Source organism: Microcaecilia unicolor, chromosome 10 (genome assembly GCF_901765095.1).
Source record: "Microcaecilia unicolor chromosome 10, aMicUni1.1, whole genome shotgun sequence".
In the NCBI taxonomy this organism is placed as follows: domain Eukaryota; kingdom Metazoa; phylum Chordata; class Amphibia; order Gymnophiona; family Siphonopidae; genus Microcaecilia; species Microcaecilia unicolor.
In genome coordinates, this window is record NC_044040.1 from 48325324 (window position 1) to 48338997 (window position 13674).

The 13674-nt window shown below is 42.6% G+C and overlaps 1 protein-coding gene across 1 annotated transcript in view; it reads right to left on the reverse strand.

Moving 5' to 3' along the window:
- Positions 1-13674, reverse strand: part of TTLL8 (tubulin tyrosine ligase like 8) — a 141101-nt gene that overhangs the window by 51827 nt on the left and 75600 nt on the right. The window contains exons 10-11 of the mRNA XM_030216801.1: positions 7265-7409; positions 3083-3231 (exon numbers count right to left, since the gene is read on the reverse strand). Coding sequence (XP_030072661.1) covers positions 3083-3231; positions 7265-7409 — 294 coding nt within the window. The remainder of the gene's footprint in view (positions 1-3082; positions 3232-7264; positions 7410-13674) is intronic.

Genomic DNA, 13674 nt, shown 5'->3' on the forward strand with positions numbered 1-13674 from the left:
AAGACTATGTTCCATGATCTTAATAATAAGATGTTTGTGGTCATGTGGTATCATGGTACAAAGTAGACACTGCAAAACCCTGCACCTGGTTTGCTTTCCCTCAAAATGGATAATCAGCATGTGATATTGCTTACCTTGGGTTAAGGAAAGCAGATAATGGTGGCATGAATGGCCACTAAACTTTCCAAAAAAGAGAAAAAGGAACAAGGCAGTGAAGTTAAAATGGCAGCACACATGAGGCCTCCAACTCCGATGGTGGAATCAGAATGGGTCTTGGAGATCACTGGAAAAGTGACTATGGCAATGGAGCACATGCTGAACAAAAATGACAGCTTATTCCTGATAAACATAAATTGATGGATAATAGATTGAATGGTATCTGCTCTGAAATCCAGATGGTGCAGCAATGAGTGGGGGAGGCTGGCGAAGTAGCACAGCAGGGCTCAGCAAGAATGCACTCACTTGCAGAAACAAGTAAAACAACTGGAAGATAAACTTGATGATGTGGAAAATTGTACACGCACCAATAAGTTAAAGCTAGTCGGGCTTCCAGAGTCCTTAGCAGAACTGGAGATGACAGGCTTTTTAGAATCCTGGCTGCAAAATAACCTGCAGGTCAAGAGCACTGCAGGGTCAATGTGCATTTAGTGCTCACACTGCATAGGCCCACACGGAGTTATTACTGGGCACCCAAGGATGGTGATTTTCAAGCTTTTCAACTATGCCCATAAACAAGCACTCTTTCAGGTGCTGTGCAGCAGGAAGCACTTGGAACATGATGGCTGCAAAGTACTTTGTTTCCAAGATTACTTGGACAGGGTAACATTTCGGAAAATTTTCTCCCCAATTTGTGCCCAGCTTGTTAAGTTGCACACCCAATTCATGCTGCTCTATCCGGTGAGGTTGCATATCATCCATAAAGGTGAGACCAAGCATTTTGATAGTGTCAGATGCTGCAAAATTTGTGAAACAGTTAGAACATGGTTATGGTGCTTCAGTGGGAGAACAATTGGGCTGAAATGTATGGAATTACTATTACTGCTCAAAGGTTGCTTATTTAATTAGAACAGATGAATTTGAAGCTTTGCATTATCCAAGCGTATCGAGTTTTGAATTGTATAGTATTTGAATGGGTTTAATATTTGATTACATGAACTGTAATCGGTTTAACCCAGATCTCCCCAGCCTCCAGACGAAGCAACCCAGTCCCCAGGTGGGAAGCAGTGATCCGAATGACTGTGTTGGCTCAGGTAAAAACTTGATCTATTAAGGTGTAGAAGTTTGCCTTGCTATTAAGATTTTGCATATGTTCCTGAGAATGCCAGCTCAGTTACATAGTAACATAGTAAATGACAGCAGATAAAGACCTGAATGGCCAATCCAATCTGCCCACCAAGATAAACTAATTTTACATGGTATGTGATACTTTATATGTATACCCAAGTTTGATTTGTCCCTGCCTTTCTCAGAGCACAGACCGTAAAAGTCTGCCCAGCACTGTTCCTGTACTAAAAGTTCTGAAGCTAACGTCAAAGCCCCTTAAAATTTACACTTCAACTCATCCATATCAGGGCGCAGATCGTAGAAGTCCACCCAGCACTGGTTTTACTCTCCAATTACCGGCGTTGCCACCCAACCTCTGCTAAGATATCCGTAGTTGAAAACGACGATCTCAGAGGAGATGCAAGCAAGGACAGAGAACCAGCTGGGTATCCAAACCATTGTGAGCTATCAGTATGCTTTAAATAGCGCATTAACCTACTTCTTTAATACAAAACAGCCTATATTGTTTGAGAATCTTGATATTTCACTGTGTTGATGACAGGTTGGGCGGCCCAAATTTACTCAATGGAGCAAGGGGACCCTCATGCTTTGTTTCATTATAAAGTTGAACATAGTGTTTTGTGATATTAAGTTTACGTAATCTGACAGAATGGAATGTGAGACAAACTGTTGTAGGGGGGAGACCGATAAAAAGTTCTGTAAGGGGTGAGGAAGGGGAGGAAAATGTAACCGCTTGAAATCTTGGACAAGTGGGTTTGGGGTGTATCGGTCCCTGGGAGTCAACTCATGGGAAGGCCTTTGAAGCCACTGAGCGGGTGCCCAAGGCCAGCGGCAGAAAGCTTCCAGGGTGTAACTGGCACCAGGAGCAGAGGGATAGCTTACGAGGTGCAGATTGGCACCTAGTGAAGGAGGAAGCCCCAGGGTGCGTAATTGGCACTTGGAGCATGGCAGTGGGGACAGGTCAAGTCAGTTCGATTTAGTTGGACAGTTAGCAGCCGCCATCCCCAGAGTGCACCAGCAGGAGGGTGAGACTTGGGGACTTGGTGGGGGAGGCCCAAGAAAGGGCACAAGGAAGGAGTAAGGGGTAAGAGGTGGAACACAGGCCACACTGTCATGCCCACCCAAAGACTCAGCCTAGAGCATTAAAAGGGGAAACCTGAAAACCCCAACTGGCTGGGTGTACCTGTGGACTGGGTTGAAAACCTCTGGCCTAGAGTGACAGAAAGGAATCAGTAGTTTCTGCTTAGGCAAAAGAACTACTGGATTGAAAGAATGATGAACTAATTTGTCAAAAGAGTGCTGGCTATAAGATAAAGTAATTGGTTAAGAGTGTTGGTACTAGATTGTGTGGTATTTGGTTTATAGTCTTCTAGCATTTAGTGGTTATCTCAAAACAAACCTTTAAACATTGTTAATCTTTCATCGCCTTTATATATCTTTATAGCAAACCCTGTACATAGTTCAATAAAACTGTTAAATCTTTTGACAGCCTTGTTCACAGCAGTCTCTTTAGATTTTTCTTTGGGGGAAAAGAGGGTAAACCCACCCCTTAACCCTTTTCTTCCTCAGGTGGAGGCATCAAGCGCCAGAAACGTAAGGGACTGATGGAGCCTGCTCTATGGGGGGAGGGGTGACAGGACTCCAACCTGGTTGGGCCCCAGACTCAGGAACACTCCCAAGGGGGCATTACATGTCTTTCCTTAAAATCTCGCAATTGAAATCCACAGTGGATGCAACTCTGAATACAATGCATCTTATCACCCCCCCACCCCGCCATAAAATAATATAGAAAGCATACCTCTTCCTCTAGATTTTGCGCCTGGTTTAATAATCCAAACATTCCGCAAACCTTCTATTTCAAATTGTGGATTTATTTCTTTAATTTTTTTCAACATGTTTTCACACCGTTCAACATGATCACCTGAATCATCAATAACAGCATCATCACTGAAAAGAATCAGAAAAACACTGCTGAAATGAAGACTTCAAATTTAAATTACAGCTCTTGTGTAAAAAGAAAAACTGAGTTTGGGGGCTCATATAACTGGCACAGATTTAAAAACAGAGAATAAATTTGTCCGCACAACTAATTACTGTACTTCCTTCTTTCCACTCACTTTTAGCTGACCTGAACCATTCTTGTTTTACTCTTATGATTATTACCAACAATAATAAAAACCATTGTGCTTTGCACCACACGGAGTAACAGCTGACTTTATAACTCCATAAAGGGGAGAATTCCTAAGAAGCTTATTATCCCAAATTCCTGCTAAAATTTTGTATCAAAAGAATTTATTTGGAGAACTCTATTTAACATAAAGGACTAGAGTCTATATATCATGCCTAAAAATTCAGCGCCAAACTGAAATTTGCCTAAGCACATTCTATACAGTACGACTTAATTTAGGCGGACTTTATAGAATAAGACTAAATTGGTAACGGGCAGTTACACCAAGTAAAACCTGGTGTAAATGCCAATGCCTAAATTAGGCACAGACCAAGTGTGTTCTCTAATAACGTGCATAGATTTTAGAAATGCCCACAGCCCACCCACCCATTCCATGCCAATGGCCACGCCCCCTTTTCAACTATGCGACTTAGAATTTATACGCACATTACAGAATATATTGAGTGCACAGTGCGCATAAATTGTAAGTAATGCCAATCAGTGCTGATAATTGCTTGTTAACATCCAATTATCAGTGATGATTAGCCTGTTCTACCTTGCAGGCAATAAGGCTTCAAACTCTTCTTCAACAGTAGTCTAGGGGTCTACCCTAGATCTCCTCCTTCTTCCCTCTGGAACTTAGTTTTCCTAGCCCCAGGCTTTCATACTTTCTGGTTCAGACCTAGCCCTACTGGCTAGGTTTCCATGCTTTGGCCTTGTAAAGGTGGCCTAGTAGAAGAATCTTCTTAAGAAGGACTTGAGTTCTCATATATTCCTCCTCACACAGCAATATACATAGTGCCACTAAAAATTTGCCTGATCCCTCCAGCCTGATCCAGGGCAGACAGAGGGCGTTTTGCCCAGATATATGGATAGTGACAATACTCAGTCATTCAGGTGAGCAAAAAATCAGAAGGAGCCGATAAGAGTGGGGGGCGTCAAACCAGTGTTTTATTGAACAGACCTGAAACACAGTCCATGTTTCGCGAAACACCTACATCAGACGTCTAGGCAAAAAAACATGTGTACTATAAATGTCCACAAAAGTACACTGTAAAATAGTAACATAAATATGAATAATGTATAAATAAATTTACTAAAAAAAAATAAAACAAAATAAAATATACAAGTAATGTGTCTGCTATTATGTTTAAGTGAAATATAGTAGTAAGTCAAATAAATAATAAAAATTACAACAAAAACAAATATGGAATGAAACAAAATTAAATGAAATAGATAAAAGAGATACTAATAATTTGTTATTATTCATTCATTTATTTGATTTATTACTATATTTCACTTAAACATAACAGGCAGACACATTACTTGTATATTTTATTTTAGTAAATTCTAATTATTGCCAATTAATTCTCATTATTGTTTAAGTGCTGTTATCAATGCTAATTAGCTTGATTAAGTTACACGTGTTGTTACAGAATCCGCCTGGATTTCAGCGAGGATCTCTAGGTGCGATACATAGAATCTGGGGAATAAGGGCTATTAAAAAAAAAAGCAGTTATGCAATGGACAACTTACGCAGTAAAATTCATATAAGCTGCTATGTCTCTTTATAAAATTATCCTACATATCCCACAGCATTTACAGCTAAAATGAAGCCAGGTGTAAATGTCTGCATTTATTTTATAAACAGTACAAGTAAATCACAACTTTACCCCCACTCTGACCAAATTCCACCCCCAAACACAACTGCATTCAGGTCATGTACAAATGCATGTCTTTTTTTCACAGCGCATATTTGTATCGTGTAACCTCTGGGTAATTTTACAAAAGCTCTTTCATGCACGTACAAAGTCATTTTTGCATAAAAAAAGCTTTATAGAATTATCACCCACATATTCAAGCTGACTTTAGAACAGTGTACAACTCAGAATAGGAAGAAGAATACATTGCAAACAAGTTTCTATATCCTGAAATAATCAACATAAACAATCTGTTACATTTTTGATTACTGCATCCATTAGGGGTCCTGTTTACTAAGGTACGCTAGAATTTTTAATGCACCTACAATTAGTGCGCGTGCTAACCATGTAGGCGCCTATAGGGATACTATAGGCGCTTGCATGGTTAACGCGTGTACATAGTTAATGAGCATTAAAAAATCTAACACGCCTATAACGCGGCTTAGTAAACAGGGCCCTAGGTGTTATTTACTAACTACAAGTCCCAAACTCTTCACAACCCAAGTAACATGGCCTGACTCCCTCTATAATGGATAGAGGGGGGCATTACACGCACAATTTGAAGACCCACTGAAACCTCTAAATGCAAGGTATTTAATTGAAAGAAATGCTTTTGACTCGTAACCACTTGTAACCACTCGCCTCCACCTACCCTCCTCTCTTCCTTCCCGTTCACATTAATTGATTTGATTTGCTTACTTTATTTATTTTTTGTCTATTAGATTGTAAGCTCTTTGAGCAGGGACTGTCTTTCTTCTATGTTTGTGCAGCACTGCGTACGCCTTGTAGCGCTATAGAAATGCTAAATATTAGTAGTAGGTTTGATACTATCAGGCTTATTTTCAAAAGAGAAGGGCGACCATCTTTCGACACAAATCAGGAGATGGGCGTCCTTCTCCCAGGCTCGCCCAAATCGGCATAATCGAAAGCCAATTTTGGGCATCCTCAACTGCTTTCCATAGCGGGGATGACCAAAGTTCACGGGGGCGTGTCAGAAGCATAGCGAAGGTGGGACTGGGCATGCTTAACACATGGGCATCCTCGACTGATAATGGAAAAAAGAAGGGCATCCCTGACGAGCATTTGGGCGACTTTACTTGGTCCATTTTTTTTTACGACCAAGCCTCAAAAAGGTGCCCGAACTGACCAGATGACCACCGGAGGGAATCGGGGATGACCTCCCCTGACTCCCCCAGTGGTCACCAACCCCCTCCCAACTTTAAAAAAAAACATTTTAAATATTTTTTCCAGCCTCTATGCCAGCCTGAAATGTCATACCCAGCTCCATGATTGCAGTATGCAGGTCCCTGGATCAGTTTTAGTGGCTGCAGTGCACTTCAGGCAGGCGGACCCAGGCCCATCCCCCCTACCTCTTACACTTGTGCTGGTAAATGTGAGCCCTTCAAAATCCACCAGAAACCCACTGTACCCACATGTAGGTGCCCCCTTCACCCATAATGGCTAAGGTAGTAATGTACAGTTGTGGGGAGTGGGTTGTGGGGGCTCAGCACACAAGGTAAGGGAGCTATGTAGCTGGGAGCAATTTCTGAAGTCCACTGCAGTGCCCCCTAGGGTGCCCGGTTGGTGTCCTGACATGTGAGGGGGGACCAGTGCACTACGAATGCTGGCTCCTTCCACGACCAAATGGCTTGGATTTGGTCGTTTCTGAGAAGGTCGTCCTCGGTTTCCATTATCGCCGAAAATCGGGGATGACCATCTCTAAGGTTGACCTAAATGTTGAGATTTGGTCGTCCCCGACCGTATTATTGAAACAAAAGATGGACACCTCAGGAAAACTTGGGCGCCCCTATCGATTATGCCCCTCCACATTTTTAATCTTAGGGTTGCTTTTACTAAGGTGCGCCGAAAAATGGCCTGAGCTGGTGTAGACATATGTATTGGACACGCGCAGGCCTTTCTTTTTTATTGGCCGAAAATGGACATGCGGCAAAATAAAAATTGGCACACGTCCAAAATCAGTGCACACTGCCCATTATACCATTTCCTCTTCAACAGGACAAGTGTGCAACAGGGACAATCAGCGATGACCCACTCTCTAGACATTTAATCCCATGGACGACAAAAAATAATTAAAACAGTGCAAAATTCTTACTGAATGAGGAGATAGTACTGCTGTATTAATTCATCCCATTCCGTTTCAGTAAGTGAAGAAGCAGAGTCTACATCATCATCAATGTCTTCATGGTCCAGCTTCCCAAGGTAGGTCTCCCACACATTGCAAGCCATGTCTATTAATTCTGAAAAATGGCATTCCAGTTTCAATAGATCATAAAAGCCAAAAGCATAGGTTTAATCACATTAAAAAAATGAAAACCTTATCATAATTGCTATTCTGAATTATCTAAAGGCTTTCCTTTGTAATGATCTGTCTTATCTGAGGGGCCATCAAATATATTATTATGACCCTTCGTAATGCCTGAGAAGGGACATTATCAAGTTGTGTTTGGGCCTTAAGTCATATCAACTGCCCCTTAACATGACTTAAAGGGTCTAACACAGCTTGTCTTGCCCTAACATAACATAATAAAATTTATATTTCGCTATATACCTTCCGGTTCAATGCGGATCACATAGAAACATAAAAACATGATGGCAGATAAAGGCCATATGACCCTTCCAGTCTGCCCATCCTCTGTAACCCCTAATTCTTCCTGTTCCTAAGCGATCCCACATGCTTATCCCGTGCCTTTTTAAATTCTGGAACAGTCCTCGACTCCACCACCTCCACCGGGAGGCTATTCCACGCCTCCACCACCCTTTCTGTGAAATAATACTTCCTTAGGTTACTCCTAAGCCTATTCCCTCTTAACTTTGTCATATGCCCTCTCATTCCAGAGCTCTCCTTCATTTGAAAAAGACTCTCTTCCTGTACATAAATGCCCTTGAGATATTTAAACGTTTCTATCATGTCTCCTCTCTCCCTCCTCTCTTCCAGCGTATACACGTTGAGGTTCATAAGCCTGTCCCTATAATTTTTGCATTCAAGACCGCTTACTAATTTCGTAGCCGCCCTCTGGACTGACTCCATCCTGTTTATATCTTTCCGTAGGTGCGGTCTCCAGAACTGCACGCAGTACTCCAAATGAGGCCTCACTAGAGACTTATACAATGGCACTATCCCTTTTTCCTGCTGGTCATGCCTCTCTTTATGTACCAAGCATCCTTCTGGCTTTGGCCGACGCTTTTCTACCTGTTTGAAAGCTTTAAGGTCGTCAGACACAATCATCTCCAAACCCCGCTCGTCCTTCGCACACTGAAGCACTACACCCCCTATACTGTACTGTTCCCTCGGATTTTTGTGACCCAAGTGCATGACCCTGCATTTTTTGGGATTAAACCTTAGTTGCCAAATATAGGTCCATTCCTCTAGCTTCGCTAAGTCTTTCCTCATGTCATTCACACCCTCCAGGGTGTCCATCCTGTTGCAGAGTTTAGTATCATCCGCTTACCAGACAGCCCTTCCACAATATCGCTCACAAAGACGTTATAAAGACCCGGCCCACCAGATGGCAAAACTGACAGCTATGAGAAGAGGGCAAATGGGAGCCTTTAACAAATTGTGGCAACCGTATGAACAATTACATGAACAGAAACTAGCACCACCATGATACGGGGGGGGGGGGGGGCGGGAGGGGGGAGGGATAAGAGGGAGTTATAGTTAGAGTATACAAAGATTTTCAGCAATATGTTGTGAATGTTGATAAGCTATAACTTATAGCAATGTTTTGTATAATTGAAAATTAATAAAAAAGATAAAAAAATAAAAAAAAGACCCAGCCCTAGGACCGATCCCTGCAGTACTCCACTCCTTTTCCTCAGAGCAAGCTCCATTTACCACCACCCTCTGTCTCCTACCATTCAACCAATTTTTTAACCAATCAGTTACTCTAGGTCCCGCACCGAGGGCACTCAATTTATTTATCAGTCGCCTGTGCGGAACCGTATCAAAGGATTTGCTGAAATCTAAGTATACCACATCAAGCACCCCTCTCACATCCAACTGTTTGGTCACCCAGTTGAAGAAGACAGTCAGATTCATCTGACACGACCTGCCACTAGTTGATGGGAGATTTCAATCTGCCAGATGTAGATTGGAAGGTTCCGTCTGCCAAATCGGAAAGAAGTAGAGAGATCGTAGATGCTTTCCAAAGTGCTCTGCTCAGACAGATGGTGACGGAACCCACGAGGGAGGGAGCAATGCTGGATCTGGTGCTCACAAATGGGGATAGTGTGTCAAATGTGCGAGTGTGTGCACATCTGGGAAACAGTGACCATCAAACAGTTTGGTTTCATATAACAGCTGAAGTGGAGGGCGGCCACTCTAAACTCAAAGTCCTGGATTTCAAGCGTGCTGACTTTAGTAAAATGGGGGAATACCTAAGGAAGGAGATGATGGGCTGGGAGGACGAACAGGAAGTGGAAGGGCAGTGGTCCAGGCTGAAAGAAGCAATAAATAGGGCCACAGACCTTTATGTAAGGAGAGTAAATAAAAGCAAGAGGAAAGGAAACCGATATGGTTCTCCAAGCAAGTGGCTGAGAAAATAAAGGCTAAAGAGTTGGCGTTCCAGAAATATAGAAAATCTCAAGAAGAGGAACACGGGGAGGAATACCGGATGAAACTGAAAGAAGCCAAGAGAGAGGTACGTCTGGCAAAGGCGCAAGCGGAAGAACAAATGGCTAGAAATGTAAGGAGGGGCGACAAAATTTTCTTCAGGTATATTAGTGAAAGAAGAAGGACTAAAAAGGGAATTGTGAGACTAAAAGATACAGCGAACCGCTATGTAGATAATGATGAAGAAAAAGCCAATTTACTAAATAGATACTTTTGTTCGGCTTTCACTGAAGAAAATCCTGGAGAAGGACCGCGAGGGACTGGCAAAAGTACACCTGAGAATGGAATGGATATAGCACCGTTCACGGAAGAGAGTGTGTATCAACAACTTGGAAAGCTAAAGGTGGACAAAGCCATGGGACCGGACGGGATCCACCCCAGAATATTGAGGGAGCTCAGAGAGGTCCTGGCGGGTCCTCTTAAAGATTTGTTTAATAAATCCTTGGAGACTGGAGAGGTTCCGAGGGACTGGAGAACGGCGGAGGTGGTACCTCTTCACAAAAGTGGTGATAGGGAAGAAGCTGGAAACTACAGGCCGGTAAGCCTCACTTCGGTTATTGGAAAAGTAATGGAAGCCATGCTGAAGGAAAGGATAGTGAATTTCCTAGAAGCCAACAAGCTGCAAGATCCGAGACAACATGGTTTTACCAGAGGGAAATCATGCCAAACGAATCTCATTGAATTCTTTGATTGGGTAACTGGAGAATTGAATCATCGACGTGCTATGGACGTAATCTACTTAGATTTTAGCAAAGCTTTTGACACGGTTCCTCACAGGAGGCTCTTAAATAAACTAGATGGGCTGAAGATAGGTCCCGAAGTGGTGAACTGGATTAGGAACTGGTTGACGGACAGACGACAGAGGGTGGTGGTAAATGGAGTTCGCTCGGAGGAGGGAAAGGTGAGTAGCGGAGTGCCTCAGGGATCGGTGCTGGGGCCGATTCTGTTCAATATATTTGTGAGTGACATTGCCGAAGGGTTAGAAGGTAAAGTTTGCCTATTTGCGGATGATACTAAGATTTGCAACAGAGTGGACGCCCGGGAGGGAGTGGAAAGCATGAAAAAGGATCTGAGGAAGCTAGAAGAATGGTCTGAGGTTTGGCAATTAAAATTCAATGCGAAGAAATGCAAAGTGTTGCATTTAGGGAGTAGAAACCCACGAGAGACGTATGTGTTAGGCGGGGAGAGTCTGATAGGTACTGAGGGGGAGAGGGATCTTGGGGTGATAGTATCCGAGGATCTGAAGGCGACGAAACAGTGTGACAGGGCGGTGGCCGTAGCGAGAAGGTTGCTAGGCTGTATAGAGAGAGGTGTGATCAGCAGAAGAAAGGAAGTGTTGATGCCCCTGTACAAGTCGTTGGTGAGGCCCCACCTGGAGTATTGTGTTCAGTTTTGGAGGCCGTACCTTGCGAAGGATGTTAAAAAAATGGAAGCGGTGCAAAGAAAAGCTACGAGAATGGTATGGGATTTGCGTTCCAAGACGTATGACCAAAGACTTGCTGACCTGAACATGTATACCCTGGAGGAAAGGAGGAACAGGGGTGATATGATACAGACGTTCAAATACTTGAAAGGTATTAATCCGCAAAAAAATCTTTTCCGGAGATGGGAAGGCGGTAGAACGAGAGGACATGAAATGAGATTGAAGGGGGCAGACTCAAAAAAGATGTCAGGAAGTATTTTTTCACGGAGAGGGTGGTGGATGCTTGGAATGCCCTCCCGCGGGAGGTGGTGGAGATGAAAACGGTAATGGAATTCAAACATGTGTGGGATATGCATAAAGGAATCCTGTGCAGCAGGAATGGATCCTCAGAAGCTTAGCTAAAATTGGGTGGCGGAGCAGGTGGGGGGAAGAGGGGTTGGTAGTTGGGAGGCTAGGATAGGGGACGGCAGACTTATACTGTCTGTGCCAGAGCTGGTGATGGGAGACGGGACTGGTGGTTGGGAGGCGGGAAATACTGCTGGGCAGACTTATACGGTCTGTGCCCTGAAAGACAGGTACAAATTCAAGATATGAGTTTATCTTGGGCAGACTAGATGGACCATGCAGGTCTTTTTCTGCCGTCATCTACTATGTTACTAGTGAAGCCATGCTGCCTCAGGTCTCGCATTCCATGTAGTTCAAGAAATGTCACAATCCTCCTTTTTAGAAGCGTTTCCATTAGCTTACTCACCACCGAGGTCAGACTGACATTAAAGAGGCTGGACATTTCCAGGAAATACATAAATGATTAATATTAATCAGACTGATTAGACCTTATAAACCATGTATAACTCAATACAAATTTCTTAAATATGTTTTTATCGGTTTCCAGAACTGTCTATACTTTGGTCGTAGAAGATAATATACTTTGAACAGATTTGTCCAAACAAGCAGCCTGATAAGAAAAGACAGTATCAAGCAGTTCAGTCCTTTTCTTTGCATATTGTATTGATGGATAAGTGAATAAAGCTAATGATCTAGTAATCCTACATTTTTGTAATAGAACAAAATGATGAACAGAGATATGAAGGAGTAAGACCATATAAAATCTTAAAAAGGAAACAGTAAAACTTAAACAATAATCTGGCCTGTATTGGTAGCCAGGGTAACTTTCTATAATATTGAGAAACTGAATCATACTTTGATAGTGAGTACAAATGTCACATTTTGAACTCCCTGCCCACACTTCTGTTTTGTTTGGCAGAATAATGTTGTTCTAGCGTCTGTTATAAAATTTAAATTCCTCTCCATTCATAAGTAGGGTTATTGCTGTATGAATTCTGGGAGTTAGTACTGTTTTAATATGGCAGTTTGCTATATAGGTTCTCAGTGACTTTTTTGTAGGCTTTTTGTTACTTCACAATGAGCCTGAACATGACAATGGAGAGAGTTTGTGTTAATGTTACTGATGTGATAAAAGAATTTGAAAACATTTTGTATGGTGAATTGTTCAGTTCAACCAGTCAGCCATTTCAAAGATTACTCTTAGCAAAAGCAATACATATTTATTTTAATTTGTAAGTGTTATAGGTTTCTTTTTCATATGTGCCTTACATATATATGCAAGACAAAATGTACATGTATGCAAAAGAAAATGTAATCTTTAAACGTAAGGGGCAATTTTCAAAAATGTATACTCTGGTACACGGTCTCAAAGGAAAATGGCAAGCTTACTTTTAGAATGCTATGGATAATTTGTAAAGCAGTTTTTATGCACTGCTGTTATGATTGGGGTCAGAACCCCTCTCAAACTTACCTCTTTCCTGGGGGTCAGCTTCTTAGCTGGCTTCTGTTTCTTTTGTCTGTCCTTTCTGAGCTGGCTCTGTCTCTCTGTGCTGGCAGCTTCCAGCAGCATGGAGCTAATTGTTTCACTTTACTACAGCTGTGTGTGTGGACGGAGTTAGCTCTACCTCTCTTTGGGTGTACTGGCTTCAAGTGCTTCACGGTGTTGCATTGGTGTGGGTTGGGCCTCTATGGGTTTCAGTGTGACTCTGGGTCAGTGTGCTGTTGCCTGGGGCTAGGGAGTGTGACATCATCAGGGAGGGCCTTGATAAGAAAGTGGTGTTGTTTCCTTCAGAGCCTTTGCAAAGGTGGTGTTTGCTTTAGGTAGGGTGGTGCAGTGTGCACTTCTGACTTTGTGTCTAGTTTCCCTGCTTGCTTTTGCTAAGGGCCAGGTTAGTGTTAGTGCAGTGTGCACTGGTGACTGTGTGTTTAGCTTTCCTGTTTTTCCCTTATGGTTCCCCTGCTTTTCCCTCTTGGTTTTGGAAGCATTGCTGTGTGTAGGGCTTTGGAAGCTCTGTTGCTGATAGAAGTACTTCAGGGTTTGGTGTTGTTAGGAACACTGCAGAGTTTGCTGTTAGAAGTACTTCTGGTGTTTGTGCTATTGGGAGCATTGCAGTCTTTGCTG